General features: G+C 42.1%; 1 protein-coding gene across 1 annotated transcript in view; it reads left to right on the forward strand.

The window, feature by feature from the left end:
- RESF1 (retroelement silencing factor 1) overlaps positions 1 to 3,062 on the forward strand; it is a 30,987-nt gene extending 27,925 nt beyond the window's left edge. Inside the window, exon 4 of the mRNA XM_089680734.1 lies at positions 531 to 3,062. Within this exon, the coding sequence (XP_089536860.1) occupies positions 531 to 697 (167 nt within the window). The 3' untranslated portion in view covers positions 698 to 3,062. The remainder of the gene's footprint in view (positions 1 to 530) is intronic.
- The last annotated feature ends 16,103 nt before the right edge of the window (positions 3,063 to 19,165 follow it).

A 19,165-nucleotide genomic window follows, 5' to 3' on the forward strand; every position in this document is an offset into this window, starting at 1 on the left:
TTAAACCAAAGGGTTTTACCACCCCCAACTTTTTGTGAACGAGCCCTAAGGATGCCGCTGCCAAATGCCACTAAGGGCTCCGTCACAAGTGCAGCAGGCACTGCTGCTCCTCTGAAAAATGAACCCAGTGTGTTTGGCAGGTGGTGAAGTGGTGACACTGGCCCAGGTGATATTTGACTTCTCCCATGTTGTACAGGTAGATTTGCACCTCTTTAAGGTTACCTACCGCTGTTCTAGGGGGAGGCGCTGCCTTGTGAATGCTATTCACTTTGTTGGTTCTGAAAGCTTGCTGCATGTGCCCATCTGAAATTGTTTTGTCAGGAGTGTGACGTGCAAGTCTAAGTTTATTCCAGTGCCTCATTAGCCAAAAAGGCATTATTATTGGACAGCGGATTGACAGTTGCTTTGGGTTAGCCTTGAAGTCAGAGAGAAAAGTCCCAAGTAACTAAGAAAAACTAGATCTAGAAGCACTCGGAAGAAAAACTCTATGCTTGTGTTTATTTTACTGATTTACTTGTCTTTACTTTCAGGCTTTCAGAAATCGCCAGTATCAGCTGAATCAACCCCACTTTATAAACCACTTGAGAAAAACAATACTCGACCACCGCAAGATTCAAGGACCACTTTCAATGTTTTTAAACAGATGTACCATGAACAGAGGAGCAAAAGCCTTGACTTTAGCCAAGGCAACTCATGATCATCTACAGTGTCCATTTTCTGATGAGTTGGCTGGTTTGACTTTCTGCAGAGCTGTAATGGAGTACAAACAAGAGGACATTAAAAGTGGCAAAACTGAGGGACCATAACGTCAATGAATTCTTAAATCCAGTATTATATCCTGAAGGACATTGGATGGCTTTGGCTGTAAGAAGAACATCACCATTGGATATTATTCTTTGGTTGTAAGGACATTGCAATTGTACATAGTGCCCTTTTTTTGTGAGGTAGAAAGACCTCTAGTGCTGGTAGCATTATAAGTGAAACTTCAGTCACTTTTTTTCCAGTGGCAAAGGTTTTGTTTTGTTTTTTTTAATGTTGTTAATGTCCATTTTTTTTTCTCATCCGGGAAGCAATCGGGTAGAACGTGTTCAGTAGGGAAATAAATGCCAATAAAAGTCCCTTTGCAGCACAGTGGGAAAGCGCTAGAAGAGCTCTTAAGCAGGCATAGATTGGTTGGTTGAATCTTGGACAGTTCAACAGCAAGTGGCCCAGACTCTCATCTATGGGCAGGCTGGTTGTACCCAAGTCGATCCTTTTTTTTTTTCTCCTTTCCTTCCCTTCCCCTCGTCTTCTTTAACGTAAGCGATTACTGCCTGCCACTATAGTTGCTAACCATAATCTTTGTTTTCCTGGACGGAATGGCTTCCAGCCGGCAGAATACAAACCTCTGCGGGAGGCATTCCCCGGACCAACACTGACTGTGTGATGGGGAATTCATGGAATCCTCTATGGGCTTGCCTTAGCATTTGTTAAGGTCTGTGTTCCCCTATGTGGGAGAATTGCCTCTCTTGCGGTTTCAAAAGATTGACTTCATTAAAGAAAAAAAATCTGACCGAAGTTCTAACCCATCTTTACTTTTGTCAAGACTTTGCTAATTCGAGCTTCAATGTGTGATGAAATATTTGCAAATCTTTTAGCAAGCCTCAAGCAGCTTTGTTTAAGCCTTTAAATTAGACCTAGTTCTATTAGGGGTTTGTGTAACCACCATTAATGGAATTGCTAACTAAAGCTGAACAGCAGCCTTTCCTTTTTAGTTCTATAGGCTCTTCCCCTGTACTCAATATGCTTGCTCTAATTTCACTGCACACTGTGAGTTCAGTGTGCATTACAGGCTTCAAAACAAGTAGAGGCATTGCTTAGGGTGGTGTGCTTGCAGATGCATTCTGCCTAGGGACAATCACTACTGCAGACTGTATAACTCCTCCCAAGAGCTAGTCCACTGCTTACATCATGGCAGAGGGCTCTTAGGAAAGTATTGACACTGGTGTTAGGATGTTTTCTGCAAGCTCTGCTCAGGTCCCCGTTGGAACCACCCACTAGCTATGATCTGCCTGCATTGCATAGAGAAGTGCAGAGATGTTGGGTTTACCCAAGCTCCTAGCAGGCCTCAACAAGTTTTAGGTTGTGTTTAGGTTTACTAAAGCCTGCTAGCAACTTATTTAGAGAGGCAGTAAGCACATCTGACAAGATGTGTAACTTCCCCTACCCTGGAGCAGAAGGGTGTTTTTTAAAGGCTTCCTAAAAGCTGCTTGAAACTGGCTGAAAGCTTTGCAAATTTTTAGTTTGCTATACACATGGTTTTCTGGGCTGAAACCCATATGAACAAGACCAGCCTAAAAGAAGAATGCTTGGAGATGCGTTTTGTAACTTCATTTCTCTGATATAAAGGAATGGTCCACTTTCAGCTGAAAGTTCATATTTGAATTAATGCTGAGCTTAAATCTGCTTCATGGTGTCTTGAATGTATGTGCCTCCCAGAGTTACAGCTCAATAGAAAATAAATCCCATCTATAGTGGGGAGGGTCTGGGGAATCCAAAAAAAAAAAAATTACATTTGCCTGGACCTACTGAAACTTGAAAAGCCAAGTTGGACTGACCCTTTAAATCACTGATAGGTGTGTGTGGTGTTTTTTTGGGTTTTTTTTTTGGGGGGGGGGGGGGGGGGGAGAGAGTTTTCATAGCATTTCCGGTGCTGTTTTTGTGTACAACATGCTGCTATGGAGGGTGGTTACTCTCATTTAAATGTACAGAGCTTTAAAATGGGGATTATCAATTTGTACATATAGGCCCTCTCATGCAGTAAGCATGATTGGGGACTTTTTATCCCTAAGCTGCCATGTTTCTGTACTTGTCATACTACTTGCACTAAATATTTTTCTTACGTTTTTCCAAAAACAGGTTTTTTGGGCTTTTTTTTTTTACCTTCAAGTCTAATTAAATATTTCTTTGCTATGTTTTGAATTACTTGTTAAATATGTTGATGTCTGTTTAAAGGCCCAACAATGCAGAATTAAAAGAAAAATGAATTCTGCAATTGCATTAAACGTTAAATTGCTTTTGTAGTTACTCTTACAGATACTGTTTTGCCATCTGGCAGACCTTCTACCTTTTTCAGTCATGTCATGGCTTGACACTGGGCAATGAGTGATCATCTACAGCCAGTGGGGAGTATGTTCTGGTGTTCAAAGAATGCCCCAAGTTCAGTGTTGGTAGTCCCGATTTAAAAAAACGGAGGCTGCATACTTGTAGAGTGACAAGTTTTCTCTCTCTCTCTCTCTCTCTCTCTCTCATATATATATTACACCCTTCTCTGGTAGCCTGTGTCTCCTACCTCCGTTCTGGTCCAGCATTGCAGCTTCCGTCATTTTTACCATTCACACTTTTTAAGAGCATTGAATGTTTGGGTCAGAAGAAGGAACCATGGTGCACAAGGCAGAAACTCAAGAATTCAACCCTCCTGGAAGTGTTGAATGTGGAAGACCCTGACTGAGACCACAGCGCTGAAATGAAGGAAAAATGGAGACATATGCTACTGAAGAGATGTCTATAATCCCTCTTTTTCAAGGGAGTGTTAATTTCAGTTACTAAATGACCTGATAGTCTGTCAAGTGTGTTGTAAATTTAGAGGGATGATGACTAATAATTGTAATTATTAGTGCTACTAAGGAATCGAGTGTATGCGATCAAAATGAATCTCCCGCAAAGACAAAGTACACAGAGTACTGGCAAATATTACAGTGATCAGAAGCCATATCAAGCATAGAGAAACGCCACCTATAAAGTGTGTGTATATATACACTATGTGTGATACAGGGGTGTGGAAATTTTTAAAACTACTTGTCCAAGGGTCTAAATCGGTGTCCCAATCTACTTGTTCTTCATGACAATCTACTTGTCCAGATAGAAAAAAAAAAAAATAAAATTCAACCAAAACCGTATTTAAATCAGAGGTGATATTAGGAATGTTTTAAAAACAAAAGGTTTTATGGTGACTTAATAGTTTAATATTTTTAACATTGCGCTGTTTACCTCCTCCTCCCCTCCCTGCCTGTCTCCAGCACTGCACTCGGGGACTAGCAGGGAGCAGAGAGACCTTACAGTGTAAGGAGAACTGCTTATCAGGAAAGGGGAGTGTCAGGCTTATCCTTTATCCCTTTCGCTGCCAGAGCTGGTTTTGCATTTTTATTTTTTTTACACAAGATTAAAAAAAATAATTTTAGGCCTGAAGATTACACAAAACCCCCAAACATATTTTCTGAAATCAGAGACCCTAGAGAATAAAATAGTTCCAATTTTTTGTCTCATGATATTACCGCAAAGTTTCAGTAAAAAATACAAGTTAGGGGAATTTATTGCTCTTTTTGTGTCCTAAAATTAAACTGTTCTTTGTAAAATATAAAAGATGAGGTTGCAGTGAGTAAATATCCAACTTGTCAAACCTTAAATTCGCGTGCACTTGTGAAATGGTGATAAACTTTCAGTACCCTATATTTTCTATAGGTGATGCTTTTAAAGCCCTGTCTAGGTCATCAGTGCATATGCATATATATATATATATATATATGAATAAGATGTTATGTGCTTGGGTGTAACCCTAATTTTTTACTTAAAAAAAAAAAATTATTTTTTTCCGTCTAAAAGACCCTGGATGTCTCCCAACTGCTCCCCTGAATGTAATGCAGTGCACATCGCACTGCATTACATTTTTTCCCGGCCTCAATTGCCAGGAATCAAGAGAATTGCAGTGAGGACAATTGATTTGATCCCCTGCAGATTTTGTAAGTTTTGCCCACTTAGAAATGAAGGGCCTATAATTTTTATCAGGTATATTTTAAATGATAGAGACACAATGTCAACCAAAAACCCAGAAAAAAAAGTACAAATGTTATAAATTCAGTCGTAGTACGGTGAATAAAAAGTATTTGATTCTTCCCCCCCCCCCCCAAGCAAATCATGCCTTGGTACTTCATGTTTGCCAACAAGGGTTTCTCCACCGAGGTAAGATGTTTCTTGTAGTTGGTTACCAGGTTTACACACATCTCAGGAGGGTTTTTGATTCTTTACAGATATTCTCTAAATCCTTAAGGTTTCTTGGCTGTTGCTTGGCAACGTGGAGGTTTTGGCACCCTCCATAAATTTTTTTTGATAGGATTAAGGTCTGGAGACTGGTTAGGCCACTCCATGAGCTTAATGTGCTTCTTCCTGAGCCACTCCTTTGTTGCCTTTAGTGGTATGATTTGGGTCATTGTTATGCTGGAAACCCATCCACAACCCACCTTCAGTGTTCTGGCTGAGTGAAGAAAGTTCTCATTCAAGATTTTACAATACATTGGCCCCTCACTGCAGCAAAGTTGGCCTGTACCTTTTTAGCAGATAAATGGCCTAATGTTTCCATCTCTGTGCCTGACTGTAGGGATGGTGTTTTTAGGGTCATAGTCAGCATTTTTCTTCCTCCAAACACTATGAATCTAGTTATTGCCAAAAAGCTCAATTTTGGTCTCATCTGACCACAGCCTTTTTTCTCCAATTCTCTGAATATTTAGATGTTCGTAGGTCTGGGCTGATCCCTCACTTTTCTCATCATCTTTACCCCATGAGGTGAAATCCTGTATGGAGCTCCAGACCGAGGGCGATTTGATGGTTATTTTGTCTTTCTTCCACACCAAGCTTCTTCCTGATGGTTTTGTAGCCCCATTCCAGCCTTGTGCAGGTCTACAATCTTGTCTCTGATGTCCTTTTGACAGCTCTTTGGTCTTGCCCATGGTGGTACCCAAGAAAGAGATTCTGTGGTCAGGTGTCTTTTTATACATCTAATGAGTTGTCATTAGGAGTGCCTTCTTAAATTGACAGGACTAATCTGTGTTCCACATGAGGACATAGCCAGTTTGTGGGAGCCAGAATTGTTTGTTGGTAGGGGATCAAATACTTACAGTGCCTTGAAAAAGAAACGTCTTGCCTCAGTACTTGGTGCAGAAACCATTGTTGGCAAGCACAAAGTCATGTTTTGCTTTGGGATCAAATACTTTTTTCACTCACTGAACTGCAACGCCATTTGTATCATGTGTTGTTTTTTTTCCTCTGGATTTTTGGTTGATATTCCATCTCTATCATTTAAAATACACCTAGGATAAAAAAAATTATAGACCCTTTACTTCTTTGTAGGTGGATTAACTTACAAAATCTGCAGGGGATCAAATAATTATTTTCCCAATTGTAAATACACACTCTGTGTGTGTGTGTGTGTGTGTGTGTGTGTGTAGATATACACAGGTGAAACTTGAAAAATTAGAATATCGTGCAAACGTTCATTTATTTCAGCAATGCAACTTAAAAGGTGAAACTAATATAGGAGATACTTATTACCTGCAAAGCAAGATCGCTCAAGCCGTGATTTGTCATAATTGTGGTGATTATGGCTTACAGCTCATGAAAACCCCAAATCCACAATCTCAGAAAATTAGAATATTGTGAAAAGGTGCAATATTCTAGGCTCATAGTGTCCCACTCTAATCAGCTACTTAAGCCATAACACCTGCAAAGGGTTCCTAAGCCTTTAAATGGTCTCTCAGTCTGGTTCAGTAGGAATCACAATCATGGGAAAGACTGCTGACCTGACAGTTGTGCAGAAAATCATCATTGACACCCTCCATAAGGAGGGAAAGCCTCAAAAGGTAATTACAAAAGAAGTTGGATGTTCCTAAAGTGCTGTATCAAAGCACATTAATAGAAAGTTATGTGGAAGGGAAAAAGGTGCACAAGCAGCAGGGATGGCCACAGCCTGGAGCGGATTGTCAGGAAAAGGCCATTCAAAAGTGTTGGGGACTTTCACAAGGAGTGGACTGAGGCTGGAGTCAGTGCATCAAGAGCCACCACACACAGACGGATCCTGGACATGGGCTTCAAATGTTGTATTCCTCTTGTCAATCCGCTCCTGACCAACAAACGTCAGAAGCGTCTTACCTGGACTAAAGAAAAACAGACCTGGTCTGTTGCTCAGTGGTCCAAAGTCCTCTTTTCTGATGAGAGCAACTTTTGCATCTCATTTGGAAACTGAAAAGAATTGTCTTCTCGTTCCTCTCGAGCCACTGACCCCCGTCAGTCCCTGGCCTTGATCAGTGTCTGTCCTCAGGCCTGGAGCCCCCTCTGAGACACAGGAAATGCACACAGACACAAGGTGGTATCTCAGAAGGAACTGAATTTATTCTTCCGTGTTTAAACTTATATATGAAACTTAAAACAATGCATGGAAATAGAAGAACCAATCAATTGTCAGGTATGCATAAACCAATCAGAATATTACATACGTCAGTCATGCCCAATCATTTGGCATTTATGTAAATTATTATTAAGTGCGTCAAACATGAACTTTTGTTCAGTATAGAAAGCAGACAATTTCCCTATTTAACATTGGCTAGAATTATTAATAATCTTGCGACAGGATATATCCAACCGCAGGCTTTCAGTCTTGTGCTAGCTAGAGGAAAAAGGGAAGTTACACCTGAAGGGAAAAGAGGAACCTTAGGCTCTTATCGAAAGTAAAGAACAGTCTTAAAACACAAATTCATCTTTAAGTACTAAGTTTTAAAATGGATACTTATCTTAAAATGGCAGAGCTTAGGCTAAGAGACAAAATGGCGGTATGGTAATGCTGAAAGGCTGATTCCTTCAGAAACCAAGGACCCAGAGTATGGAGGAAGAATGGAGAGCACACACTGCAAGATGCTTGAAGTCCAGTGTGAAGTTTCCACAGTCTGTGTTGATTTGGGGAGCCATGTCATCTGCTGGAGTTGGTCCACTGTGCTTCATTAAGTCCAGGGTCAACGCAGCCATCTACCAGGAGATTTTGGAGCACTTCATGCTTCCTTCCGCAGACGAGCTTTATGGGGATGCTTGTGACGGACGTAAGATCGCTGCCACCAATATGTGACGATCCCACGGTCGCTGTCACTAATATGTGACGAACGCGGCGTCAGACCCCAGCCCTTCTCACCAAACTCGTGACCGAAAGACTAGCCAATCTAAAACAGCGATGCATAACAATGCCACACCCAACTGCACCCTGCACAACGATTTTCCAGCTAATTGGACCACAATCTATGTACCGGCAGCCTGAGCGATTGTTACGGGGTCAGGTTAATTACGCAATTAACCCTTAACACTGCTGCCACCTCCTTTTTGTACAGAGGAAGAGGAAACTCGGCAATATCACCTACAATACTATAATGGTTGAGATAATCCTCTGTATAACACGGTCACTGCAGGCCGGTTATACAGAGGGTTAAACAAACACAGTAGCGCTCGCTCTTTTAGAGCAGGAATTTTTAAATTGCAATAAAGAGCTATAGATACAGTTCAACACTTTCAGAAGGAAAGATTTATTACTAAAAGGTCAAATGGGTGCAATAAAAATATTTACAGAAAAAAGTTGTAACCAATATATATAAAAATATACAGAGAACAACAGCACAGCAAAGAGGCAAGTGACACGCCAACCGGGGGTAGTTTATTATGCAGATGCCTCTGAGGAGCAGGTAGATATGAAATACATATTTGAAGGGTTCCAGAGATGTAATTTTCTGCTTTCCTATGTATTCCAGTCAGGGAGTGTGACCTACCAAACTGTCTCCTCATGGCCAATCTGAAGATATGTCTGGTTTTTATGTAAGTCTCTCATATTCCAAGATATGAGACATAGGGGAAAAATGGATTTTAAAAGTGTTATCTGGTTTCCTGCTTCTCTGGAATGCCTTGAACTCCTGGGAAGGCTTGCCTTAGCTTTTACGTGATGCTACATGGCACAGCTCCCTCAGACAACCAGGCACCTCGCTCAGCTCCCTGCTGTGCCCTGGCCTGTGACACTCCTAACAAACAGGCCATATGTCAATGTGTATGAACAGAGAGGAAGGGGGGAAAATGAGGGACAACATGGAGATTTCTGTAACAAAATGGAGGACTGCATCTTTCACTGTGTTTACGCTTGTTACAATGTTGATTTCATTTTCCAGCAGGACTTGGCACCTGCCCACACTGCCAAAAACACCAAAACCTGGTTCAATGACTGTGGGATTACTGTGCTTGATTGGCCAGCAAACTCGCCTGACCTTAACCCCATAGAGAATCTATGGGGCATTGCCAAGAGAAAGATGAGACATATGAGACCGAACAATGCGGCATTGCCAAGAGAAAGATGAGAAATATGAGACCGAACAATGCAGAAGAGCTGGAGGCCGCTATTGAAGCATCCTGGTCTTCCATAACACCTCAGCAGTACCACAGGCTGATAGCTTCCATGCCACGCCGCATTGAGGCAGTAATTGCTGCAAAAGGGGCCCAAACCAAGTACTGAGTACATATGCATGCTTCTACTTTTCAGAGGTCCGATATTGTTCTATGTACAATCCTTATTTTATTGATTGCATGTAATATTCTAATGTTCTGAGATTGTGGATTTGGGGTTTTCATGAGCTGTAAGCCATAATCATCACAATTATGACAAATCACGGCTTGAACTGTCTTGCTTTGCATGTAATGAGTCTATCTCATATATAAGTTTCACCTTTTAAGTTGCATTACTGAAATAAACGTTTGCACGATATTCTAATTTTTCGAGTTTCACCTGTGTATATACAGTTGTGTTCAAAATAATAGCAGTGTGTTGGAAAAAGTGAATAAAGCTCAAAATTGTTCTAATAGCTTTTATTTCCATACACACAAATGCATTGGGAACACTACACATTCTATTCCAAATCAAAACTTGAAGAAAAATATATCAAATTTGTGTTGTTCCTCTAAAAAAATTGAAGAAAAGTGAATATTAGACTGTTCAAAAAAATAGCAGTGTTTGTATTGTTCTTTACAAACTCAAACATTCACTATATAAACTGAAAAATGTTTGAAGTTTTTGCTTTCCTTTGAATCACTTAATATTTAGTTGTATAAGCACTGTTTCTGAGAACTGCTGTACATCTGTGTTGCATGGAGTCAACCAACTTCTGGCACCTGTGAACAGGTATTCCAGCCCAGGATGATTGGACTTCATTCCACAGTTCTTCTCTATTTCTTGGTTTTGCCTCAGAAACTGCATTTTTGATGTCACCCCACAAGTTTTCTATTGGATTAAGATCCGGGGATTGGACTGGCCACTCCATAACATCAATCTTGTTGGTCTGGAACCAAGATGTTGCACGTTTACTGGTGTGTTTGGGGTCGTTGTCTTGTTGGAACACCCATTTCAAGGGCATTTCCTCTTCAGCATAAGGCAGCATGACCTCTCCAAGTATTCTGATGTATTCAAACTGATCCATGATCCCTGGTATGTGATAAATAGGCCCAACACCGTAGTATGAGAAACATCCCCATATTATGATGCTTGCGCAACCATGCTTCACTGTCTTCACAGTGTACTGTGGCTTGAATTCAGTGTTTGGGGGTCGTCTGACAAACTGTCTCCAGCCACTAGACCCAAAAAGAACAATCTTACTTTCATCAGTCCACAAAATGTTGCATCGTTTCTCTTTGGGCCAGTCAATGTGCTCTTTGGCAAATTGTAACCTCTTCAGCACGTCTTTTCTTCAACAGTGGGACTTTGCGGGGGCTTCTTGCAGATAGCTTGGCTTCACATAGGCGTCTAGAACTACCCATTTTCCTCAGAATTTCAGAGAGAAATGCACTGTAACCAGCATGTACAACATTTGGTGCCTTCCTTCTTTAAATAAGGGCAATAATTGCCACCTGTTTTTCAACGAATGAATGACCTCACTAATAGAACTCCACACTGCTTTTATTTTGAACATGCCCCTTTCAATTAGTGATTCAATTACACAGAATCAGCAGCATGCATGTCATGACTGTTGGGTCTGTTGGATTTCTATTACTCTACTACACCTGCTAGTAAATTATTTGCCATGTAGAAATATCATTTCTACCCAGGGGTGGACTGACCATTTGGAAGCTCGGGCACTGCCTGAGGGCCCAGAGTCAGTAGGGGGGGCCCCATGAGATGCCCCTGGAACTTTTTTCATAGGATTTTTTGAGTATGGACAAGGACACAGGGGCCCCATGATCCCCCTATTGCCCGGGGGCCCCATGAGTTGTCAGTCCGCCCCTGTTTCTACCCAAAACAGTGATTGATCAGGTAAGTGATGTCTGACTGCTATTATTTTGAACACAACTGTATACATATATATATATATATTTAATGGTATACATCAATACATGTGACTATAGAACTGTTACTATGCACAGAAACACCAACATAGATATTCTAGGAACTTTTTAATTTCCTTTGTAGTTTTACATCACTTAGGTTTTTTGCTTCTTATGTAATACTCTTTTTTTTCTAATTAAGTGTTTTTGCATGGCAAGACCACTTATTGTTATCTCACATATATATTCTTATTATTATAGCCAAATTTATCACCCTAACTCCTCCCACAGTTTTTACACTACATAGACAGTAATATACCGAAACGTGCGGATTGTTCCCGATTGGTGTGCTATTACTTTGTGGAACGGTTCACGAAATATCAGCGTTTTTGTGGTGAAATTGGTCCCATAGGAATGAATGGCAGAATGTTCAAAACTAGAGTGGGAGCTGACAAATCCTTTTCACAGTTGCTCCAGCCACTCCAACCACACAACAGTTACTCAAGCCACTCCACCCAGTTACTCCGCCCACTCCAGTTGTAGACTACTGGTGGAGGCAAGAACACTTCACACAATTTCCCCAGAAATTGTAGCTTTTCTAGTTTTTTAAATAATGCTAGTGTCGTCTTTTATTCTCTGCAGTATATATACTTATGTATGTACTTCCATGTGCATTAAACATGCCCAGACTTTTGAGATATATTAACTAAATGGTAGAACAACTTAGTGCTCAGCATCTAACAAAAATCCAGTTCCAAACTCCCACAGCTGTCTTCATGTACCACACACAATACCAGTACTGAACCAAAATTTAAAAGAATACAAATGTTGCGCTGCGTTACTAAATTTGATGTGTGTTGGTTCTATTTATCCCAATACAAAGGATCGTAATATCATTCCAAAACATGTTAAATGTGTCCCAACATCATAAATACACCTAAAATTCTGGAAAAAAATTCAGATGGTGACACCACTATTCCACAGTGACACAATAAAGAAAAAATATAAATTAATAAATCAATAAGCATAAATCTGGATGGAAGTCCACCAACTATATGTAAATTTCCAAATAAAATAATTAGTAATGTGTAGGAGAGTTCCACCATCATTGCAAATCTTGCTTTATGTTTTCACTCGTGAATGTCAATAAGTAGCCTTGTGAATTCCACACCAACACCAATTGCAGCTTCTTACCAAATGATAAGGCTCCAAATTATAGATGGTCTTATACAGTGAGGAACAGAAGTATTTGAACACCCTGCTATTTTGCAAGTTCTCCCACTTAGAAATCACGGAGGGGTCTGAAATTCACATTGTAGGTGCATTCCCACTCTGAGAGACAGAATTAAAAAAAAATTCAAGAAATCACATTGTATGATTTTTAAAGAATTTATGACTTTAGACCTTCTTTGATCTTCCTGGAGCTGATTGTTGGCTGAGTCCTTGCCATTTTGGCTATTCTTCTATCCATTCGAATGGTAGTTTTTCGCTTTCTTCCACGTATTTCAGGTTTTGGTTGCCATTTTAAAGCATTTGCGATCATTTTAGCTGAGCAGCCTATCATTTTCTGCACGTCTTTATTATTATTTATTATTAATAATAATATTTTGGCTTGCAGAGACTCAGTAGCAGGCGACCTGTAGGGACACTCAGGGGAGGTGGCTTTCAGATACTCAGCAGCAGGCGACTTGTAGGGACACTCAGGGGAGGTGGCTTGCAGACATTCAGCAGCAGGCAGCTTGTAGGGACACTCACGGTAGATGGCTTGCAGACACTTAGCAGCAGGTGGCTTCCAGGGACACTCAATCAGCAGACGGGGCAGCTTTCCAGGGACAACAGCAGGCTCACGGGGACTCAGCCGGGGTCTTGGCTGTGGGGTGTGACCTCAGCTCAGACCTTACACAGCCTTCCAGGGACAACAGCAGGCTCACGGGGATTCAGCGGGGTCTTGGCTGTGGGGTCTGACCTCAGCTCAGACCTCACACAGCTTTCCAGGGACAAAGCGGTCAGCAGCCAGGGTTCAGCTTTCCAGGGACAACAGCAGGCTCATGGGGGCTCTGCTTTCCAGGGACAACAGCAGGCTCATGGGGACTCAGAGGGGTCTTGGCTGTGGGGTCTGACCTCAGCTCAGACCTCCCAACAGCTGTTCTCTCTCTCGTGCAGGGGACCAACACAGCGGTCAGCTTGTCAGGGACACAGCAGGCTTGCAGGTACTCGGCAGGGTCTTGGCTGTGGGGTCTGGCCTCAGTTCAGGCCCCGCACAGCACCCTGTCCCGAGCGGGGGACTAACAGCTGGGTTCCGCGCTGGCCTTAAGCCGACGCAGTAAGCTTCCCGGTTGCCCCGGCAATGGCCGGCCCAGTGTCGGGTTGCCGGGGCAACGAGGCACGCCCCCCTCACTCAGGCCACGCTCAGGGAGTGCAGCCTTTGCCTCCGGCGGGTGCAGACCGTGGGAAGCCTTGTACCTGCGCTGCGCCCGCCGGGGGGGGCGTGTGAAGACAGGTTGGCGGCACTGTGCCAGAGTCCCCTAGCGTGGAGGTCACCCCTCTTCCGGCTATATGGCGGGAGAGGTGTGCTTCCCACCACAGGGGTCACTTTCCTCCCATCCTGCGCAGCCTGTCTTCAAAGGCTGCGGCAGGATGAGAGGACCTGACAAGGGGGGGGGGGAAGGAGGGTGAGGTGACACCTCTCACCCTGCGCAGCCTGTCTTCAAAGGCTTTGGCAGGATGGGAGGACCTGACAAGGGGGGGGGGATAGAGGATGAGGTGACACGGAGGGGACAGCAGGCACAAGGGGGGTGGGGAGGTACAGGCACTCCGTGACAGATGCATTGTACGCATGAAGAAAGGGAGGTGCAAAAAGGTATAGAAAGCCAAAACACCAGCTGAAATATATCAGTAATTAGAAAGCTATCCTGCCCCTTGTCAGTGCAAATTATTATCAGCTGTTTCAGTCTCAACTGATGGCCTATAAAAAGGTGTCTCATTAGCAGGGTGCCACACAAACAACATTTCATGATGGGTAAAAAGCAAAGTGCTCTCTCAAGACCTTTGCAACCTTATTGTTGCAAAAACATACTAATGCCATTGGTTACAGAAGGATTCATCAACTTCTGAATGTTCCAGTGAGTGCTGTTAGGGCCATAATCTGGAAGTGAAAAAAACATAATTTCACCATAAACAGGCCACAACCAGGTATTCCTTGCAAGATTTCTAACAGAGAAGTGAAAAGAATTGTCAGACACGTTGTCCAAGAGCCAAGGACCACTTGTGGAAAGCTTCAGGAATTCCTGGAATTAGCAGATACAATTGTTTCAAATAAAACCATAAGTAATGCACTCTGCCACCATGGCCTGTACGCACGCTCACCACACAAGACTCCATTGCTAAAGAAAAAGTATGTTGAAGCTCCTTTTAACATTTGCTGCACTACATTTAGACAAGCCTGTGAAATACTGGGAGAATAGAGCCCGGTCAGAGGACACCAAAATTTAACTCTGGATGCCATAATAGACACCATGTTTGGAGGTCAATTGGCACTGCACATCACCCCAAAAACACAGCAACAGTGAAGTTTGGAGGAGGGAACATCACGGTGTGGGGCTGTTTTTCAGCACATGATACTGGCAAACTTCATATCATTGTAGGCAGGATGAATGGAAAAATGTACTAAGACATTCTTGATAAAAATCTGCTGCCATCTAGCATGATGATGAATATGAAATGAGGGTGAACATTTCAGCAAGACAATTATCCCAAACACAAAGCCAAGGAAACTCAATTGGTTTCAAACAGAAAATAAAGCTACTAGAATGGCACAGCCAATCACCTGACTTGAATCCAACAGAAAATTTATGGAAAGTACTAAAGTTCATAGAAGAGGCCCATTGGAACGTTCAAGATTTGAAGACTTTCTGTGAAAGAATGGGCCAAAATCACACCTGAGCATTTCATGCAACTAGTTTCTACATACAGGAGGCGCCTTGAAGCTGCCATTACCAACAAAGGATTTTGTACGAAGTATTAAATAAACTTCAGTTAGTGTGATCAATACTTTTTCCCTGTGTCATTCCATTTTATTACATATAATCTAATTTCTGAACTTGTTTGTTTTAGTTTCTTTGTATGAATGGATTGCATGGGTTGTTACCAACGTGGTGAAAATTTCATGTCAATAGCGTCTTTAGCAATCTATTGAGAAAAATGGTGAGATATTCAATACTTATCTTACCCACTGTATATTTCACACAGTTTATAGAATGCACCTAAGTAGCTTCCATGCAATACTGTAGACTTTGTTCTAAACCCTTCAGTAATCAAAACATTTTCTTGATACACAGCTTCTTTCTATTGACTTAAAAGCAGCCAGATTGCCCTACATTTATCAGCAACTTTTGATCTTATGTGTGGCAAGTAAAGCCTCTTGGTCTAGAAGGACTGCAGGCATAATGCTGTTCATATATTTCCTTTATTGTTTAAGGCTAAATTGCATTCTTTTCATCCTTAAATAGGTAAATAATTTGCTCTTCCAAAATGTAATTTACCAAAAACAAGGACATGAACATTTAACTAGCCCCCTGGATCTTTAAGACCTATTTCATGCCTAATCTGACAGTTTAGCATTTTACAATCCCTTGTAGATATATATATATATATATATGCAAAAAACAGGCTATATTGCCAAAAGTATTGGGATGCTTGTCTTTACACGCACATGAACTTTAATGGCATCCCAGTCTTAGTCCGTAGGGTTCAATATTGAGTTGGCCCACCCTTTGCAGCTATAACAGCTCCAACTCTTCTGGGAAGGCTGTCCGCAAGGTTTAGAAGTGTGTCTATGGGAATGTTTGACCATTCTTCCAGAAGTGCATTTGTGAGGTTAGGCACTGATGTCGGATGAGAAGGCCTGGCCTACAGTCTCTGATCTAATTCGTCCCAAAGGTGTTCTATCAGGTTTAGGTCAGGACTCTGCGCAGGCCAGTCAAATTCCTCCACTCCTGACTCACCTATCCATGTCTTTAAGGGCCTTGCTTTGTGCACTGGTGTTGGAACAGGAAGGGGCCATCCCCAAACTGTTCCCACAAAGTTGGGAGCATGAAATTGTCCAAAATATCTTGGTATGCTGATGCCTTAAGAGTTCCCTTCACTGGAACTAAGGGGCCAAGCCTAACCTCTGAAAAACAACTCCACACCATAATCCCCCCTCCACCAAACTTTACACTTGGCACAATGCAGTCAGGCAAGTACCGTTCTTCTTGCAACTGCCCAAACCCAGACACGTCTATCGGATTGCCAGACAGAGAAGCATGATTTGTCACTCCATAGAACACGTCTCCATTGCTCTAGAGTCCAGTGGCGGCATGCTTTACACCAATTCATTCAACACTTTGCATTGCACTTGGTGATATAAGGCTTGGATGCAGCTGCTCAGCCATGGAAAGCCATTCCATAAAGCTCTCTATGCACTGTTGTGCTAATCTGAAGGCCACATGAAGTTTGGAGGTCTTTAGCTATTGACTGCAGACAGTTGGTGACTTCTGCACACTGTGTGCTTCAGCATGCGCTGTCCCCACTCATTTTACGTGGCCTACAACTTCGTGGCTGAGTTGCTGTTCCCAGTCGCTTCCACTTTGTTATAATACCACTAACAGTTGAACGTGGAATATTTAGTAGCAAGGAAATTTCACAGATGAACTTTTTGCACAGGTGGTACCTACGTAGGGGGGATGGCTACTCTTAAGAGCTGTAATTCCTAAGCCCTTCCTCCAATTTGGATGTACATACTCTCAAATTAAACCTGAGAGTGTGCACGTTCAGCCTATATCCATTATATGCAGTATCTCATAGAAGTGAGTACACCCCTCACATTGTTGTAAATATTTTATTCTATCTTTCCATGTGACAACACTGAAAAAATGACACTTTGCTACAATGTAAAGTAGTGAGTGTACAGCTTGTATAACAGTGTAAATTTGCTGTCCCCTCAAAATAACTCAACACACAGCCATTAATGTCTAAACTGCTGTCAACAAAAGTGAGTACACTGCTAAGTGAAAAATGTCCAAATTGGGCCCAATTAGCCATTTTCCCTCCCCGGTGTCATGTGACTCGTTAGTGTTACAAGGTCTCAGGTGTGAATGGGGAGCAGGTGTGTTAAATTTGGTGTTATCGCTCTCACTCTCTCATACTGGTCACTGGAAGTTCAACATGGCATCTCATGCAGAAGAACTCTCTTAGGATCTGAAAAATAGAATTGTTGCTCCACATAAAGATGGCCTAGTCTATAAGAAGATTGCCAAGACCCTGAAACTGAGCTGCAGCATGGTGGCCAAGACCATACAGTGGTTTAACAGGACAAGTTCCACTCAGAACAGGCCTCGCCATGGTCGACCAAAGAAGTTGAGTGCACATGCTCAGCGTCATATCCAGAGGTTGTCTTTAGGAAATAGATGTATGAGTGCTACCAGCATTGCTGCAGAGGTTGAAGGGGCGGGGGGTCAGCCTGTCAGTGCTCAGACCATACGTCACACACTGCATCAAATTGGTCTGCATGGCTGTCGTCCCAGAAGGAAGGCTCTTCTAAAGATGATGCACAAGAAAGCCCACAAACTGTTTACTGAAGACAAGCAGACTAAGGACATGGATTACTGGAACCATGTCCTGTGGTCTGATGAGACCAAGATGGTTCAGATGGTGTCAAGCGTGTGTGGCAGCAACCAGGTGAGGAGTACAAAGACAAGTGTGTCTTGCCTACAGTCAACCAACACAAAGGCTAAAAGAGGTACTCAAGGGGCCAGAGCAGCTGATATACAGGGAATTAAAATAGGAATAACCCTGTATACATATCTGCTACCAATTGATTGCTGACTCACCCAAGGATTATTAAAAAATAGATGGGTGTGGTCACCAAAACTAATCATTTATAGATATATGCATAGGGGTAAGGGTTCCCCCAAAAGATAGCTTCATATAGGACCATGCAGTTTTATCAAAGAAGAGCATTTTTAGAAAAAAACAAATGTGCTTAGCACATTTGTTTTGTTCTAATAAAGCTCTTGTTTGATAAAGTTTAATGGCCCCACTTGCCTACAGTAAAGCATGGTGGTGGGAGTGTCATGGTTTGGGGCTGCATGAGTGCTGCCGACACTGGGGAGCTACAGTTCATTGAGGGAACCAGGAATGCCAACATGTACTGTGACATACTGAAGCAGAGCATGATCCCCTCCCCTAGGAGACTGGGCCGCAGGGCAGTATTCCAACATGATAATGACCCCAAACACACCTCCAAGATGACCACCGCCTTGCTAAGGAAGCTGAGGGTAAAGGTGATGGATTTGCCAAGCATGGCTTCAGGCCTAAACTCCACTGAGCATCTGTGGGGCATCCTCAAACAGAAGGCGGAGGAGCACAAGGTCTATAACCTCCACAAACTCCATGAAGTTGTCATGGAGGAGTGGAAGAGGTCTCCAGTGGCAACCTATGAAGCTCTGGTGAACTCCATGCCCAAGAGGGTTAAGGTACTGCTGCAAAATAATGGTGGCCACACAAAATACTGACGCTTTGGGCCCAGTTTGGACATTTTCACTTAGGGGTGTACTCACTTTTGTTGCCAGCGGTTTAGACATTAATGGTTGTGTGTTTAGTTATTTTGAGGGGACACCAAATTTACACTGTTATACAAGCTGTACACTCACTACTTTACATTGTAGCAAAGTGTCATTTCTTCAGTGTTGTCACATGAAAAGATATGTACAAATATGTGAGGGGTGTACTGTGAGATAGTGTAACTATAGCTTGAATATGTTTTGGTAAACACCTGAAAAAAACAAAATTGTGCCTGTGTCCAAATATATATGGGCATAACTGTACATGTGTGTGTATATATATATACATATATATATACACACACACACTTACACACAGGTGCATCTAAAAAAATAGAATATCATCAAAAAATTAATTTATTTCAGTAATTCAGTGCAAAAAGTGAAACTCATATATTATATAGATTCATTACACACAG

This window comes from Staurois parvus, unplaced genomic scaffold (assembly GCF_062004578.1).
Source record: "Staurois parvus isolate SC_StPar_1 unplaced genomic scaffold, SC_StPar_1.0 ptg000249l, whole genome shotgun sequence".
NCBI classification, from domain to species: Eukaryota; Metazoa; Chordata; class Amphibia; order Anura; family Ranidae; genus Staurois; species Staurois parvus.